This window comes from Dunckerocampus dactyliophorus, chromosome 19 (genome assembly GCF_027744805.1).
Source record: "Dunckerocampus dactyliophorus isolate RoL2022-P2 chromosome 19, RoL_Ddac_1.1, whole genome shotgun sequence".
Taxonomy (NCBI): Eukaryota; Metazoa; Chordata; class Actinopteri; order Syngnathiformes; family Syngnathidae; genus Dunckerocampus; species Dunckerocampus dactyliophorus.
This window is the reverse complement of record NC_072837.1, coordinates 1,729,617-1,748,773: the sequence shown is the minus strand read 5'-3', so window position 1 is coordinate 1,748,773 and position 19,157 is coordinate 1,729,617. Positions and strand designations below refer to the sequence as shown.

The window sequence follows — 19,157 nt, the reverse complement described above, 5'->3', positions numbered from 1 at the left end:
CAGGACTGTGCAGTGATTTGTCTAGTGAAATAGACCAACCGTCTTCCCAAAATGGTTGCCATGCAGACCTCAAGAGACGTAAGTCAAGTTTTTAAGGGAAAAATGTAGCGTTTTTTGAATGCAGTGTTTACTCAGTGGTTTAATCAGTCATTTGTCATATTTAAGTCAATTGTCACTGCTACTAAAATGATGATGGTCGATGCAACAACTCACGTGTCAATACATATGTGTAATATTAAAAAAGAAAAACTGCTTCATGCAATATCATTCATGATGACTGAAAAGTGTGACCATGAAATTTACCCAACGAGAAAAGCAAGCTGACTTTTGAGTGCTTTTCTTCATGTCCAATGTTAATATAACTAAAAATTGAAACAGCAAACATATGTAACAGTTTGATTTGGCCTAAGTTGATTGGTCAAGCCCGTTGAGTGGGGCGCCCAGATGACGTCATGTAAATGTGACTGGTTAAGTTGCCGTGGAGGGTGTGGCTGACACCTGTTGTGTTGAATAAAAGGAGCCGACACGTCCTCTCCAAAGAGCACAAGTTCGTGAGTTTTGTCCTGCAAAGAGTGACGCATACGTCGTATACCTCGAACGCGACAGAGACAATTAGTGTAAATAATGTGTTGTTTGTTTTTAAATGTCTCATCAAAACAATGATAATGAGCGTTATTCACTAGGAGATACCGTTGTCCACTGCATTGCATTAAAAAAAAAACGAAACACATTTTTTGACCAAAAAATAATTTGGACATAGTGAAAAAGACGCAGCCGAAAATGTAAGAATGAGGTTTCTGCTGAGTCAATGGCGGCGCCTTGTAGTTTACGCTGCAATGCTACATTTACCCCAGCAGATGGCGCACACCTCTATTCAGGCCACAAGAAACGAAGAAGAACTTCCAAAAGTGTTTGTTTTACAATAGTTGCTCAAAGTGAGTGAGAAAGTCCTATAAATCACGTAGCTGCTTGGTATATTTATATATATATATTATTATATTTTTAAAGCAACTATTTAGCACCTAGCTGGGCTGTCAACAAGGCACGGGGTGTGCTCATTTTAAAACGTATATGTAGCCTCCTACTACAAAATAATGTTGGAGACGTTAATGCTAACGGCAGTGCTAGCTAGCTATTTGCTGGCTACTAGCCTTGCCTCCTGTTTTTCAATCAGGAGCCCGGTTAGTTTACTGGTTTTAATTATTGACAATAACTTTGTGTAAATTGTTGTATTTTAGTTTGTGAATTTCCCTTGTGTTGTGGCCAGTAAGGGATTCACGTTGTTTAATTTGTGAATGGTTGTGTTTTGGGTAATTTGTAGCAACATAGCTAACTAGCTTCCCTCCAATGTTGCTAGTGTGTGTTCTTACACATAAAGCTAACATTGTTTTTTTTAAATGTTTTTTTATCGTGTTCTAATGGTACAAAGTATTTATTTTCACAGCTGTCCATTTTGTGTCTCCTTAGGTCCTGTCCCGTCTGCCAAGCAACCATCCTAAAGCTGCCATTTCTCAAAGATAAGTACATGTATATTACAGTAGGGCTATTTTCAAGTCATATGTACTGGAGGCCACATTTTTCACTCAGTTAAGGTTGCTAGGGGGACTCCCTTCACTATTCTCATTGTTTTGTGCATCATGTCAACTTAAGGCTCTGTCATACCTTAAACATTTGACGTGCTGTTTTTAAGTCCCAATCGCAAAAACACCAGTGAAAGATCCTCTACCTGTATATGACAGGATTGCTTGCTGATTTGATGGCAGTGTTGGCTTACCTCCCATCCTTCTCCCTCTACAACCAAATGCCCTCTAATTGCTTTGATTGATGAAATGGGTGTTTTCCTGCACCGAAAGCGCAGTTGACTAGCATGCGTTAAAGTACTGTCACTTTTTTGAGTTTGTTTTTTTTATGTACACCTCATCAGAGAGTGCAAAAAAAAACAGTTTTATTGGAAGTGTCATCTAACTATGATGTTTTATTATAAATGCCGCTTGTAGACTGTTCATGTGTGTCTAATGTTGTGTATTCCTGCAGCATTGTCGGGTATGGACCAGAGGCGGGTACATACTGAGACACTCGCCAATATAGTCTAGTCTTTAGCCTGCTGCTCAGACTCATCCAGTGGCTTCATCACTTTTTATAGGTGTGTCTGGGAGAGGTCCTGTTCATTGTTTGCCCCCAGCTCTTCCTTAGAGGAGGAGGAGGAGGAGGAAGGAACAGATAAATCGAATTCTGTTTTTCATCACCCCGACTTCATTCTTCACAGCCCCTTTTTGATGAGACAGGGGAGCAAACGTGGGTGGAGTTTGGAGATTTACAGCTGACAAATTGTGCCGGCTACTAAAGCCAAGGGCCGCCACTAATGAACAGCCGCTGCAATCACGCAGTTTGTAGGGTGGAGGGGGGGTACGGTGTGCAAGGGAGCCCATCGATCCAGTGTCAGCCTTGGGGTGGTGTAAAATTGTATTCTGACCCTGTCACGTCAGAGGGCATTCAGCATCGTGGTATATTATATTTTTTCCTTCTTATGCCACAAGGAGACGGGACGTGTGTGCAAACAGGCAACAAAAGCCCTTCCTGCACGGTGTGAATAAATGCTGTCACCCCAAACACCACGCCATTATTTCCCCCCTTTCTTTTTGTACCCCCATGGGTATTGGCGTGCAGCCGCCGGCCACAGCTGTTGCCTGGTGGCAATGCACACTGCAGCAGGTTGTCATCAGCCTGCTAGCATCCTCATGGAAGAGAGGAGATGAGCGGCGTAATTAGCGGAGAATGAGGCCAGCAGCAAGCCAAGTGGTCCTCTGGGAGGACCCCCCCCCCCACTCCCGCCTCCTGCCGGGTCTCAGGGGACCTTGAGACGTGTGGCTAATCCACAGGGAGCTACCTGTTGGACTGACTGCTAGGGTGTTAACAGAGAACAGCTTCTGGGTTTAACTGAGCGTGACCTAGACGTTGCACAGAAGACATTTTCCAGGAAAATGCTAGTTAGTGGAGAATAACAATGATCGCTGGTCATTTTATTACTGTAGCGAACATCTACACACCAAGGAAACGTTAATGACGGTCGTGTAATCCTTTCTAAATGTATTCCATTCACATTACCCACAGGCAAGCCTTATTAGGAGACTGATTTATTCAATTAAATCTTCTGTAAGTAAACGCTAGTGGTGGAAAAAATCAATATTAATGCATGAGCGAGGTATGTTTTTTCTTTTAATGAGATTTTATGAGCAAGTAGATATATCGGTCCTTGTTATAAAATAGCTGGCCTATGCGTCGTTAATCAACACTACAATTAAGTAATTCATGCAACCAAGTTGGAAAGACGTTGTGCATTTGTAAAGAGATAGCAGCATTGTAATTAGTGGCATTCACCACCTGAGAGTAGAGCAGGCAGGCACCTACAATGTTAACACGTACACTTTTGCAGTAATATTAAATATTGTTGTACTTATTCTGCAATGTGGTATAATATTTTACAAAAAATATTTATTTTACAAATTATATGTTGAAAAATAAGATTACTTTAAAATAAATATAATACTGTGAAAAATAAATTTAGCTTTCTGGCTAACTTTCCTTCCACCTCCTCAGTGGACCCCAGATCGTTCCTTTGTTCCAATCCCTAATTCTGTTTGTGGTGATGTTGAAATGCTTGATTACAAATGTCACTGCAAACTTCAGCTTTACAGATGCCATGTCTGCTCTGCCTGCTTCCCTTTTCAGAGGAAAATATTTATATTAAGACACACAGTCATCTTGAATGTTGACATTTGGACTCTGCTGTTGCAATTGCTTCTCACGTGTGGCGTGCATGGTCGTGTATTCTGTGTCTGTGCGTTCCTCAAGCATCTCTTGTGCGTCTGTGTGCGTTGGTGTGTGCAGGTGTACGACGGCCGCTTATGTTCCATCTGCGTGTGCCGCTGATGAGTAAAGCCATGAAATAGATCCAGCTGGAGATGCGCGCCGCGCAGCAAAGCCTCCTGGGAAATCATCCGCACCGTGTCCACTTCTTTTAGCACCCGGGAGAACTATCAATAAGTGGGTAATTGAATTTTAAGCACAAACACTGCCGTCAAATGAGCACGTGTGTGTGTGTGTGGGTGTGTGTGTGTGTGGGGGGGGGGGGGGGGGGGGGGTTAGCTGTGTGAACACAGCGAGGCTGTCGTCAAGCTCTCTGGGGGACTGGAGCAGGAGGGATGAATGTGTAATCCATTAAATAACAATTACGGCCTGTGATGGTGCTGTACAGTAGCTTGTTTGGAAAAAGGAGGAAGGGCGGTGAAGTGCTCCTCTAAATTCTAAAATTGATTCTTTATGACAAAAACACCACAAACACACGCTTGTTTTAGCTCTCTTTCATTCTTATAAAATAAAATATAAAGGGAATGATTACTTTTATAGTGTCGTGTTTCAGGTGTTGCATCAAGCTCAAAAATTAATTTAAAAAAATGACATTGCCAACCAAAATATGTTAAAATATATCAAAATTGGACAACCACAAGTCATCCTCCTGATGACCTCTCCATCACCCTCTTGTCATCTTTCACGTCTTTTTAAAGTCCCGCTGAATGGAAATGAGGTGGTTCAATTTTGTGTGTGCATGATTTCTCACGAGACAACCTTATGACAAATGCCTGCGCTTAATGCTGCGTTCACTGCTCAGCTCATCAGTAAGCAAAGAATGCAGCAATAACAATGTTTTATTTATTTCGCTTCAGTGAACAGACTTCCACAGGAGCGCAGGTGTTTTCGTCAGATCGGGTCCCTATACGCATTCTTTGTTTTGGTTTTTTACGTTTTGTGTTTGTGTTGAATGGCAGGAGAGCGTCTCTGTCACATGTTGAACCATAAAACACTCGACTTGGTGCTTGAAGGCCTTCTAAGGACAAACTTGTGATTACTTTACGAAGATTAACCCCATCTATTACATAAAATGCATGATACCCTACGTACTGCGTCGCTTTTAAACAGTGGGCGTGGCATAGTCAAATATTGAGGGGGTAACACGGGGTGGCCATAACGCGTCGATCGCAAGCTTCCGGTCCATTCTGAAGGTAGTTTGGGTCGATCGCATAAACGTCACTGATGTCACATGACGGGTCACCAACCCGTCGATCTTTAGGACTTTGCTGGTTTAAAAAATGTATGAGTACATTAGTGCCCTCCCCTCCCGGAGAGTGACCAACATACACACATTTTGACCACCTTACACGACCCAGTCCCAAAAACCCGGCCGGAGATACTAGTACATCGCCGCGCTAGCAAAGGTTGAGTGAGCAATGTGCAGAAGGGTCGAGAGAGAGGGAGTGACAGAGCACAGTGATGCACCTGAGCACACAACAGTAGTTATTGCACGTTAATATGACTCAAAGTCTGCCTTTGCTACATCAAAATGAAGGCACAACTACTGTATAACTCCACAGACGTGCGCCTCCAAAAAGATCTTCAAGCTGCAGCTCGTCAGGGCTGACTATGGTAACACATTGACCAGTCTCTCTCTCCTCACCAGCGCTCGCCCACTACACTGAGCCAACAAGCCGAGTTGTAATTGTTCATAGAGCCCACGCCACAAAGTAGAGGTGACCAGCGTGCGGCTCGGGGGCCATCCGCGGCCCATGGCTCTTTTGTCATTGCATGACAGCAGAAACAAAATAACATTTACAAAAATGGTAAAAATAAAGCAGAAACCACAATGAGAAAAAGCGGAAATGTTGGATAATAACACAAAGCTTTGTATTAAAGACAAAGCTTTAAGTTTATATCGCTTTTTACTTTACTGTCTACAAAATAAAAAAACCTCTCTACAAAATAAATATAAATAATACATAAAAGAATTTGTAGGCATGCATATATACAGTATATACTGTATCCTGGTTGGTGGGGGGTAGATGGCTGAGACCGGGGATCAGGGCCTCAAAAAGGTTGGTGACCGCTGTCATATGACATCAGGCAGCTGACATTAAGCTCCCCTCCTGCTTCGCTGTTGTTGCCTGGGGGCAAAGATTAAGTGCTGGACAGACATCTCAACCTACACACAGAGATGCAACTTTCGTCTTTATTATTCCAATTGCAGATAAACTAACTCAGCGATAAGATGCCCGCCCATATCCATAATAAAAGTTATCTGTTCACTTGTAGCGGCTCGTTATGTAGAAAAAGAAGTGAATTGTTTGATGGCTTTGCTTCGTGTCATGAACTCCACTATAGAAATGCTTGTTTTCTACACTATTCTTAAACTTTAAACTATTGTTTCCTGATGAACTGGGAAAATGTGCCCATTGCTGAAACCTTTTTAATACTGTATGTTGCCTTGGCTTTGGCTGCATTGTCTTTTGCACAGTTGTTCTCATTTCTTGTATATCGATAATGTTTGATAGCAAATGCTAACAGGACAGGACGTAATACATGAATGGTGCATCTAATTAATGCTACGTAGCTATTTTGACTGACACTACTCAGGTTATGTACACAACTACTGAGGAATTCTGTGTAATTATCTTGATTGCCAAATTGAATTGAATTGTTAATTGTTTGTGAACGATATCAACTACTTTGATGACCTGGAAACTGTGAATGTGAAATACTAATCATTAGTATTTAGTGTAGTAGTTTCAAAGTTTACCGGTTAGATTTTAGTTCTAAGTTATATGTTTTATTGTAAGAGGGCATTTTGACTTGTAACCCGCCTGCTGAAAAAGTGTGTGCATCCGTGATATACATGCACAACGTACGTAAACACTCATATTTATCAATATAGTAAATATATACTGTATATTTTTCTATATTTACAGTAGGAGGTAGATGTTTGGGATTTGGTCATTTTAAAAGTAGCTTGCAGGCTGAAAAAGTGTGAGCCCCCCTGCAGTAACGTGTCTCTGTCCAGGCTGCTAAGTATAACAAAGCCAAATCCACAATCATTCCAGTAATAATAATGACGAAAAAGAATACATCATTTAAAGTTGCACGCCTGATCTAAAACAAGTTTGCTAGCTGCGGTTTTCTCATGGCGCTCGCACAATGGCCCGTGTATGGGAGCTGCCTGGTGGCATTGCTTAATTAGGCGAAGACTTGATTCATTTGCACCAACTGACAGCTAATTAAAGAAGTGAGGGCACATTGAAGTGACGTTCCATCCCGAGGCCAGAAGGCCCTCTCTTGACTGTGGGAGCAAGTTGTGGTACATTAAGCTTTTGTGAGTCCCACCTGCCTTTTTGCAACTGGCCTCAAACATATGTGCCAGTCTGGAGGCTCATTCTACAATGTTGAAATGCAACCTGTTGAGCCATCTGCTTTGTTAGGGGGCAAAGAAACTGAAAGTGAACCCGACATATGAGTCAGAATAACACTTACTGTAAGTGTTGCCCAAAATGCCCCACTCTGGTGTAAAAAAACAAAAAAAAGCGTAATGAGGCTGTCTGAGCAGCAACAGATGAAGTTCAGTGTTGTGTCTGCGCCTGCTTTCAACGGGACGTCAGGCCCCACTGTCACGAAACGTTAAAACCACTTTTCTGGACATTTGGGGGCCAAACATTAAAGGTCCCAAGCGAGTCAACTCCAATTTCTCCCTTTCAGAGGGACAAGGACAAGGCTCACGGCAGGAGTCCGGGACTCGGCGGCCTATGTGAATCCAGGGTAGACAATTAGGGGCTTATTAGGGTGTACATCGCGGGGCGTCCGCTCGCCTGTTCGGCTCCAGCGCAGAGCCGCTGCCATCGCTCAAAACAGTCAGGGGCATTGTCTCACCTAATTACGCAGAAAGCGGGGGCCCCCTTTTTGTATTGCCACTGCCATGCCTGTCCGATTCCCTTCTCCCGCTGAACCGCTAGTCCCTGTCCACTGTGGGAGCGTGCTAATTAGACAAGAAATGAGCCCGAGTAATTATGTCACTTCTGATTTTGCCCAACCACAATGACTACCACTTTTGAGAAAGTTCTGTTTTTTGGGGGCCTCTCTCCCATGAAAATATCCCGCTCATTACGCCAGCAACACATCTGCACATGCAACAGGGGATAGCAAAGATCTGGGTTCTAGAAATGGAAACGAGGCAATAGCATGAAGTTATTGCCCTAATTAATGTGTGGCGCCCGTAAAGCCGAACCGTGGAGTCGCCAGTGGCGCTTTTGTGAGAGCCTTTTGTGTCCTCACCTTAATGGGATGTTTTGATCAACGGCTGTTTGCTGACCCGCCTCCTCCTTCTGAATGGCCGACGCTGGGAAAAGGCAATTAGCTAGATTAGAGGAGCCATTTCTGGGCCCCGCAAAACAAAGGTGTTCAGAAGGAGCCGCGCCATGCTCCAACACTGACCTGCTTGGATGTTTTGGATTTTAAAGAGTTTCAGTGCAGTTCTTCCCCTTCTCGTGGTCGTGGCCTTCGTTTCCGTCAGTCCTGCCTTTTTATTAGGACTGCATGTTGATGCTTGTTTGCATCCATAAATACCTTTGAGAGTTTTGATAATATAAACAGGAATTATTTAAGAGTTTTGATAATATAAACAGGAATTATTTAACAGACTCCTTCTAAAAATGTTGTTTAAAAAAGACGTAGCCCACTGTCAAAAATATCATCCACAAAATCACATTCACCCGTGTTTGCCATTTCTGCAGCCTTGCCATCAGGACTCTTGTTAAACAAAAGCACCATTTGTAGTCGTCGTTTACTTATGTGTGTTCACTTCAGTCCTGCCATATCATGAACTCCATGATGTTTATTTGTATCAAACACTTAGAAAGCTTTGGCTTTTCAAGTTAAAGCTATACACGCAGAAAGGGAGTTTTCAGTGTAAGATTTTTTTTAAACTACGGGCATTTAGGAGTACACCATCTGGTCATTTTGGTCATTTCTGCAGCGCCTGCCAAACCTTTTTCAGTTGATCAATCTCATTGAAAAGAAAGGTTAGACCTTTTTATTTATTTATTTGTAGTCTCTGGCACTTCTATTTCAGCTTATGTTTATGCATTTATTTATTTATTTATTTTTGCTAACCAGGGGTTACATGTACTCCCAAGTTAAAGTGATACATGAAATAACAAAATTAGGGCTGGCAAAAGTAGCGTGTTAACGGCGGTAACTAATTGATTTAGTTAATTATGTGACAATTCTTTAGCGTAATTAATACATGCGCATCATGGCACGCCACGCCAGACGGAGGCACAGTGTAGCATCCCCACAGAGTCACACACTGTCTGACTGCTTTTTTTTATTATTTTATTCTGACCTGAACACATCGACAACAGTGCAATTCCAACACCATTTACAGTACAGGCTAAAAGTTTGGACACACACGATACAACCCCATGGTCCCAACCACATTAATAAGGCAACAAATTCCCCTAAGTACCCCTGACAAGGCACACCTGTGAAGTCAAAACCATTTCAGGTGACTATGTCATTGAGAGAACACACAAAAAAATTATGAGACATAAGATATAAGACATTTAGAGTTATTTCACACTTTCAATTTTTGTGAAGTACATAATTCCACGTGTTCATTCGTAGTTTCGAGAATCTACAATGTAAATAAATAGTCATGAAAATAAAAAAAACGCATTTAATGAGAAGGTGTGGCCAAACCTTTGGCCTGTACTGTATGTGTCTCCAACTCACAAACACGTTTCTAGTCCCTTCGTCATCAGAACAACACTTCCTCATTGTGAGGACAGTGAGATGCATTCACGGACACTCCAAACATTGCAACATCTTTATTATGCATGTATGTGTGGTCTAAATAAACAGAAATCCAAAGAAAAACAAGAAGTGGATATTCTCATCACTGGCTTTGTAACTCTTAATGCTGAAGTACAATTTGTTGCATTTAAGTATGCTCGGAATTCCCGGAAAATACACTCAAAACGTGAATTCAACTTAAATGATGTGGTGTCTTTGAACGCAACCCCTCATTGCGCATAATAACATGGTTAAAGTGTGATTCAAATGTTCTGCTACTATTAAAGAAACTATAGATTGTCGTACGTGTGCTCTATTTTGGCTTGATTTAAAATTTCATTTGGAGCTCTTAATATATAGAAATGTACATAATCCTGTCTTTTATCTTTCTTTCCATAAAATACAGTAAAAACTGTCATATTTCAGACATAGGTGCAAATGGTGATTAGTCATGATTAATTAATTTGAAAACTGTGATTAATCTGATTTAAAAAAAAAAAAAGTAAATCATTTGACAGCCCTAAGCAAAATTTAAACTAATGCAAAGCATCACACAAGGCTCGCCCGCCTTAATTGGCATTTATTTCAGCCTATTTTTAGTTTGCTGCACGTGGTCACAATATACATACATAGATAGATATGTTTTTTTTTTTTTTTTTTAAGATATGTTTGTTTTTTTTCCCCATTTTTACGTGTGTTATTCTGTTTTCCCTTTTGTATATGGCCACCAAGCACAATTTAAGCATGAAAAAAAGCATACCCAATTTCAGATAAGGCTACAGCAAATCCAAGTCTCCTTACAGTTTGAATGAGTAAATTAAGACTGTGTCCACTGCAGGGTCTGCTTCCTGGTGTGACGTCATCTGACGCGTGCCTGCAGTTGCTGGGCACAAAGTAACATTATCAAAAGCTCATTTGCATGTGGTTATTGACACTGTTGCACCACTATTCCCTCCAAAAAACCCGTGCACATATAAACGAACAAAATATTCCAATCATTCGTCGACGCTGTGAGGCCTGTACAGATGGGAAATGACGCTCAGTGTGAAGCGTCATCCATGATACCATCTCCTATCATATTAATCCATCTGTAAATGTGTCATGGGCCTCTTGTCAGTCCCTCGGGAATCATCTGTTTATTTATTCATTCCTTCTTTTATTCACAGTGCGTCCAGAAGTGTGCCACGAATCACGTGCAGTAATTGAATTAACAGCTGATTAGTGACGTAACCATCATGAAAACTGCACGAATAATTTTATATTGCGCTTTTCACGTTGCAGTGAAATCTCAGTGACAAATACGTTTTTATATCTCGTCATGGCAATTCTCCACTGTCTGTTTCCTATTTAGTTTTCCCCCTGGTGTGTCCTAAATACCCCAAACTGGGACGTTGGGGGCTAAATGAGAGCGAGAGGGGGGGAAAGGAGCTTAATAACATATCAACAGATGCACGGTCTATAAAGACAAAAGGTTTTATTGCTTAGACCTAATTAGAATATGCAAATGAGCAAGGCGTTGGGGCAGGCAAGAGGTCGAGTCTAACGGATCAATCACGTGTTGAATTGATTAATTAACTTCGTTGAGGTAATAGGGTTTGTGCAACAGTTAAATATTCAGTTATTACATTGCTGTGCATATTTTGTTTAATATATATATATTATATATAAATATATATTATAGAATATACATATAATATTTTTATTTACAAATGTAACGGTGCTCAAGTTTGGTGGGTTATTGTGGTTGTAGTGTAGCATAGCAGCGGTTTCTAATATTTTGCCTAAGGTAACCAAATTAGGAACAGACATTGCAATACTATTTTTAAAGGGATGCACATCATCTTCATGCAGATCTTGTTTTTCCATCTAATTTACAATTTTTCCCATTTTATTTCTTAATTTTGGAGTAGAATAATTTATTTATTTCCTGCTAAATTTAGAGCACCCTGCTTCATTTTAAGCTGATTTTCTCCCCCAAGTTAAGAGATTGTTCCGGCCGTTTGGATCCATCAGATGAGCTCAACGAGATGATGGGTGACAGTAGGGAAAGTATATAAGCTCCTTTACCCCCTGATTTATTTGCCTAAAATCATCTTAATGGGAACGTTAAAGAAAATACATCAGGGACGTGAGACATTTCTGCCCAGCAACAGAAGAGTGTTTTAATGCTAAGATACAAGATAAAGAACCTTACATTAATGCATGGCCAACATGGTGGAAAGTTGAATGTGGAATCTGTCCTCTGATGATTGGCTGCCTGATGCCTGCTGGATTAAAAACACACTAAGGGGGGAGAGAGTGGGAGAGTAACCAAAGGGGGGGTCGGATAAAGAGGAGCATCCCGCCTGCGGCAGACGGCAAACTAAAAGTGAAATCTCAGCATCATGACCGGGAAGGACGGCGCTGTGCTTTCAGACACCGAGAACAAACAGACACCCACCGGTCACGTAGGACCCCAGCAGCCGCCCCCTGCGTGGAAGATGGCCCCCACTGGGCACCGGCGCACCGGCTTCGGCATCCAGGAGCTGCTTGGCCTGAATAAGGATCCACCACCACCGATGACGACCACGACGCCGCCAGCTGCTACCACACCGAGGCGGCCGCTGGAGGCCTTGCCCCACAGGGCTCACGTCCTGGCCGCCAGGTCGGCCCTCGGGCACGGCGCTCTGGGTGTGGGCCTGCTCGGGCCCGAAGGCATCCACTCGTTCTACAGCCAGCCCGCCTTCCTGGAGGTGCTGTCCGAGGCGCAGAATGTGCACCTGCAGCCGCTGCATCGGACCTCGCATTTGGACGCGCACACCTCGGCCACCTCGGGTGATTACTCTATCAACATTTGTACAATTACACTTTTTAATTTTTTTTTTTCGCATTTTAACGAAATACACTCGAAAATACACCAGTTAATTTATATTTCTGCGTGTCGTATTCCGACTATTTTAATGTATATTATGCATATAATTATTCTTATTTTAAAAAGTAAATATGAGTACATTTTATTATTTTATATTTGTCACACTCAAGTGAACCAGAGTAAAATCGCGCTCCAACTGATATATTTGGAAGATGGTTTCGTTTGTCTTTTGTAAATATTTCATTGTAAAATGTGTTGCTATGGTGTGTAATTACTAGTTATTGTCCCTCTATTCCGCATACGTTTTGTAATGCGTATTCATTTTATTAGAACAGAAATTCACGAAGAAATATAGAGCTTCTTTCAATACCCTTCTGATTTTTCCCCCTCATAGATTCTGATGACATGAGTCTATCCCCTGGCGATAAAAAGTTCTCAAAATCATCTTTGAGCCAGAGCAAGAAAAGAAAGAAAAGACGACACAGGTAATAATAAAACTTCATTTAATATATTGACTTTTTTTTAAATCTGTATTTGCTCATTTGCGTTCCTGTTGCTAAATATATCAAGCAGCCATAAAATATTTATATTTTTGAATGATGTTACATTTTATCCATATAAATATACATATAGAAGTATTGATAACTAGTTCACTTCTGTGAAGGAAATGTGTTGTAACACTTTTTGTTAAAGCTCAACATGAATCATTTTCTAAATCCCAATTTCATGTGCATAATGGGGGGGAAAAGCGTTTGCAATTTTCCTTGTAATCGCAGGCTCAGACTTTCTAATTAGATAAAAATTTAGCATGTCTTAGTTAATATTTATCTTTAAATGTTTTCTGTTGATGCCCTGCACAGGACTATTTTCACCTCCTATCAGCTGGAGGAGCTGGAGAAAGCCTTCAATGAGGCTCACTATCCAGATGTGTACGCCAGAGAGATGCTCTCCATGAAGACAGAGTTGCCAGAGGACAGAATACAGGTGCGCCTTGGACGGTAGTTTTAAAAATAACACCTTTTTTTTTTTGCAGAATCAAACATTTTCTGAGAGAAAAGCGACCATCACTCACTCTGTCATCATCTGCACAGACGTCAGTGTAATTAGTTAATTGCGGCGAACTTATCTGACCCCAAAAATGAAAGCATAACTACACAAATTAATTAGCACAGGTCAGCTGGTGAGCGCTGCCTCCCTGCATGGCTGCCACCCGCTTTTTTTTTTTTTTTTAATTTCCCGGGATATTTTGCCGCCTGTCTCCTATCCATCGGGCCTGTGGAAATTAACTTATTTTTCAATCAGTCTCCCTGCCCTTGGGGTCACCTCTCTCATGCACACACACACACACACGCATGCGCGCACACACACAGGGAACTCACACAGCTGTCAAAAGCATGATTGCTCATCTGAGGCCCATCTTTTTATGAGATGGAGGTTATCATCGGATCTACCTGAATAGCTTCCCCCCTTCTCCGCTTTGATCGTTTTTAATCCCGTTTCTGCACAACACACACTCCCACACGCGCGCACACACACACATCATGACAATCTCATTCCACCTCCTGGGCCATTTTATGATGCTCGTTTCGCCTCATCCATATTCACAAGCTTGCTGAGGCTATTACGAAGTCTGGCTCAGTTAAAAAAAAAAATCAATCTCGGCACTCAAGGAGCCAGGAGGAGAAGAATGCACACATGTGTTGCACATGCTCACACATGTTGCCAAAAGACAAAATGGCAATACATCGAGGTTGAACACGGTCTGTTTCAGGATTTGTTTGTATTTAGAACCCATTTCATCAGAGAATTATAAATTTGTTGTGGGGTCAAACTATCCCCATCAGTAATGTATTACCTGTACAGGCAATGCTTTAACACCCATCCAAGTGAATCGCATGTCAATAATGAGACGCTGCTTATTGGGTTTATGAAGTAGATCATGTATTAACAGGAAACAAAGAAATCAGCCATCATTCTTGTTTTTTCAGCAGATGCCATTATTCTTTCACAGGGGTGTCCAAAGTGCAGCTCGGGGGGCTTTTTCGGCTCCCAGCTTGTTTTTTATTGGCTTGTGGAACATTGTAGAAATAAAATTTAGCAAGAAAAAAACGCCAAAGTGGGAAAAATAGAGAAAAAGGCAAAATGTAGAAGTTGAAATGTTGATACTAATACCTAATAACACAAAGATTTGTCTTGAAATATATATTAAGTTTTTTTAATCCTTTTTTTTTTTTTTTACAAAATTTACAAATACATAAAAATATTCAAGTGGCTTCTCGCATCCTTTGATTTTCAATTATGCACCCCCCTGTGGAAACAGTTTGGACACCCCTGTTCTATCTTCACCACTATTTCTAAGCAGCTGTGCTTTCATTAGGTGTGGTTCCAGAACCGTAGGGCCAAGTGGCGGAAGCGGGAGAAGTGCTGGGGCCGCAGCAGCGTGATGGCGGAGTACGGCCTGTACGGCGCCATGGTCCGGCACTCCATCCCTCTGCCAGAGTCCATCCTGAAGTCTGCCAAGGAGGGCGTCACGGAGTCGTATGCCCCGTGGTTATTAGGTGAGCGCTGGTGACGCACTGTCACTGTTGACATAAAGATGAGGTGGCGGATGATGAAAATAACTAAAAACTGTCGCGTAATATGTGATATGCATGCCAGGCTACTAGTTGGCGAAATCAATTTGTCAAGAAACACTATACACTTAGCATTAGCCTCATATGCACAACAAATACCAACGCCATTGCTATTTTGACCATGACACCTTTTTTTTGCCTCCTCCTTTTTTTTGCCACTCTTGTCATGTAAAAAAAAAAAAAAAACGTCTTTGATTACCAATCATACTGTGCACATTGCTCATTCTATAGAGATCCTAACACTATGTAGTGTATGTGTCTAAGTAGTGCACAACCAGCCTCCATCTGCATGCACAATTATTAGGCTTTCTGACCGTATCATGATTTGTATGCGTATTTCCCATTGAAGCACATCTGATGATGTGTAGTTTTGTAATGCAATGCCCCATCTCAATGTGCAGCCTTTTTCTCTGGCAAAATGGACCAAAAAAACTCATTTAACTCACTGTCTTGTTTATTATTCTGACTTTAACACCTAAAAACAATCAAGTGAGATAGGAAAATGTTGGTTTTTCATTTAGTTGCATAATAATTCTGTACGCTAATAAATGCCCGATAATTGTGCTTATGTAGATCTTCCCCTAAGGAGGCAACAGCACTTTTCCCTTAAATACTCAGATTTGAGGGCTTATTATTAAAATTTTGGGTTGACCGAGAGCACTGTCGTTAATAGTATAAAAAAAATGCACACAGTGTAGTTGATGTACACTCCCTGCACACATTAACTTTACTGAAAAAATATACATTATATTATAAGCAGGGTTATTCAACTGGTGGCCCGTGGGGGCCAAATCTGGCCCAGGGATGGCTTTTCCCACAGGACTACCCCTGCAGGTTGAGGGGGGGGATGATGATGCAATAATATAATTGTCCAATTTGCAGACTAAAGACATGAAACACAAAACAAATATGTTTAGAACTACAAATGAACTTTCTTCTCTTGCTTTTGTTGTCTTTTTGAATTTCACAAACAAAATGGAGTGGGAGGGGCCCACAGAAGCACTCGTGGAGAAGAGCAACACAAGCTTTCATGTCAGTTGCCAAAAGTCTTTTCGCTAGACTTGTCGCTAGTAGCTTTTTTGAAGAATAACATCTGAAGGGGTCTGATTACTTGCTAAATTTTGCGACAAAGTCTCACAGTTGGCAACACCGATCCCTCCTGCTACGTCTTCTTATTCACTGGCACACCAGGTGCCTTATAATTATTTCTGAGCAAGGGTGAACGAATCTATTTGAGGCGGGCTGCCACAAATAAATGAATGCCTGGGAAACACTGACAAATAACATCGACCCCATGAGACTGAACGCCACAGGGGACCGGTAGTGGTTTGTGGGCGGGGCTGAACCACGCCGAGGAAAAACTTTCAGAAGCAGTGATAAAAAATGTAAAAAAAAAAAAAAAAAAAAATGTAGGAACAACATTGAATTTTATGTAAATGCATATCAATTTTGGAAATAAGCACAATTATTTTATTTTAAAATATATACAAAGACATTTATTTTACTTTGACATTTAGGGGTGTCACAAGATCTCGCAAAATTAAAATGTTTCTAGTAATGATAATAAATTCATTAATCAATCACACAATAAATAAAAATTAACTTGATCATTTTGCCAGTCTCACTATATTGCCATGTGCATGCGTGTTTATTTTAGTATAAATTAAATTAAATTCTTCTCGTTCTCATAGACCCAATCTTGTGTATGGTCTCGTGACACCCCTGCCCGTTGTGTGTTTGTTGTGTGTGGGGAGAAGGTTGGTTGTTTTGTCTTTTCGTATTAAAATGAAAAGTACCCACAACTTTCAACAGTGGCATTGAAGATGTTGCCATTCCTGTCCGATCCGGTAAAACACGCCACAACTGTCCCCCACAAACATCCAAACATGCTGAGTCAGTCTTCACTTTGTGCTTTTCTTTGTTTTATACATCAGTAAATGACGATAGCATGAGATTACTATAACATCTGACCGCACCGCAACTCTGGTCCGTCTGGGCTTTCAGGGGTTTGACAGAACTCGAGCTGTGGTCCAGGGGCTCGGAATGGTTGGGGACCGCTGATATAGAAGCTCTTTGAGTGGGTCCTTAAAAACACCAGCGCGCCCCTGGCATATACAGGATCTTTGACTCGTGTTGTTGCAGTAGGTCTTTTACTTTCTGCTTGCCATGTAGTGTGACTGTTGCATTCCCACTGGAGGCACAGTGTAAAGAAAGGCCAGCGACTGTTAATGCAGTCGATAAAAAACAGCTGTCAATACCTTGATAATCCCACTTCATTACGACAGATTAGACCAGATCTCCCGTCATTCCTTGTGTCGATTGATTAGGTGAAATCTATCAAGCGGCCCCTAATTGATTAAGAAGAAGTCGTTATCTGTCCACTTGCTGCAGTCTTCCACTTGAGTCTCTTTCAAAATTAAATTTCAATGTCAGCTGAGATGTTCTAACAAAAAAAAAACCCCAACACATTTTTCATTTAGGTATGCACAAGAAGTCTGTGGAAACGTCACACGGACCTGCAGATAAAAACACATTGACGCCGCCGCCTACACAGGAGAAGGCGGCATTGGTGTCGGCGGCAGAGGAAAAGGAGCGGACAAACAATGACACGTCGCCCATCACAAAGGATGAACTGCGGGTGAACAGTATCGCCACACTGCGAGCCAAGGCGCAGGAGCACAGCGCCAAGATGCTCGGGACGCGCGCGCGCAAAGGGGAAGAGGAAGACGGGTCGACAGAGGATGAAGCGGCGGACATGGATGACTGAGAACACTTCTTAACTGCTTGAAAGGGGTCATGCAGGTTTAAGAAGTGAAATACTATATTTAATGTCTGATATTCTAAGCCAGCCCTTCGCTGCAACAAAGAATCTGGCTGCCTCCTGTTAGAAATGCTCCACGGGGGTATAAGCCAGAGCTAGTTTTGACCTTTGACCTCCACGTGACTTCTGCTCATCTCATTAAGCACAGTAGGAAGCCCTGTCACTGCGCAATACATACCCGCAACGCAATCGGTTCAGCTGGGTCCTGCACATGTGCAAAACGCGTCTACATCCGATCAGCGTATTTTTCGGCAGTCACATGTTAGGCATCTGTTTTACGACAGCAAGCAATATATGTCCCCCTCCTCGCCCAAAAACGTTATTAAGATAGAAATTTGAGAAATAACATAATTAATCTCTTTTTTTTTTGGTTCCATAAATTATTAGATTTTTTTTCACCACAAAAAATGCAAACAAAAGCATTTTCTAGGAAGATATGTATGGATGGATGGTGTTTCCCCGTCTAGACAAAAAAACTGAAAAAACTGAATGTCTAGATTAATTCATCATCGCACTCTACTTATGGTCGTTTACATTGAAATATAAACTGCATTCTATGTGTTTTATTCTATTTATGTATGTTACACGTAACCGGATATGACGTTCACGTCTGCGCTAGTGCATTGCGTAAGTTTTTACGTAGCTCAGTCTTGGATGTCATAAGACGATAGAAACATCCCCACGCTAAAAAAAGTATTTTAACAAGAGTCACTTATAAAATAACCTCCCAACATATTACATATATGAAGTATGGTTATTGACCATTTATGTTCATACACTTAAAAAATAACAACAGCACGTGACGTCGCAGAAGCGCTGTCGTAAAAATGAGCTAGAGCACATGTCAAACCGAGACGCTGCAGGTTTTCTCTCCAACCAGTTTCTTCAGCAGGTGATTTAATTGATGAGCTCCTTCCCTCAAACTGAAGGTGTTGATTATTAAAATCACCTGCTTTAGTGACTGGCTGGAAAGAAAACCTGCAGTGTCTCGGCCCTCCATGGCAAGAGTTTGACACCCCCATTTGCGTTCCGGGTACGTACTGCGCAGTGACAAGCCCCAGCAGCCCCTTTTAATGTGACCACGTGTGTACATACTTGATGAACTGTATAATAGTTGGATTATCTGTGTTTGTCTTTGTATATATGTAACTGCCATCTGATTAAAATTGAATATTTAACAAAA

At 41.5% G+C, this 19,157-nt stretch overlaps 1 protein-coding gene across 6 annotated transcripts; it reads left to right on the top strand.

Moving 5' to 3' along the window:
- Positions 1–467: 467 nt before the first annotated feature.
- Positions 468–19,118, top strand: LOC129171997 (visual system homeobox 2-like). 6 transcript variants are annotated; one of them, XM_054761288.1, is made up of 8 exons: positions 515–617; positions 1,468–2,143; positions 3,889–4,044; positions 11,649–12,483; positions 12,915–13,005; positions 13,381–13,504; positions 14,898–15,078; positions 17,634–19,118. In XM_054761288.1, the coding sequence occupies exons 4-8, from the start codon at positions 12,054–12,056 to the stop codon at positions 17,918–17,920; spliced, it is 1,113 nt and encodes a 370-aa protein (XP_054617263.1). In that variant the 5' UTR covers positions 515–617; positions 1,468–2,143; positions 3,889–4,044; positions 11,649–12,053; the 3' UTR covers positions 17,921–19,118. The 6 variants fall into 6 exon arrangements, with proteins under 6 accessions (XP_054617260.1, XP_054617263.1, XP_054617262.1 ...); XM_054761287.1 differs by having other exon boundaries at positions 1,468–2,295; XM_054761285.1 differs by having other exon boundaries at positions 468–547; positions 1,468–4,044.
- Positions 19,119–19,157: the final 39 nt, after the last annotated feature.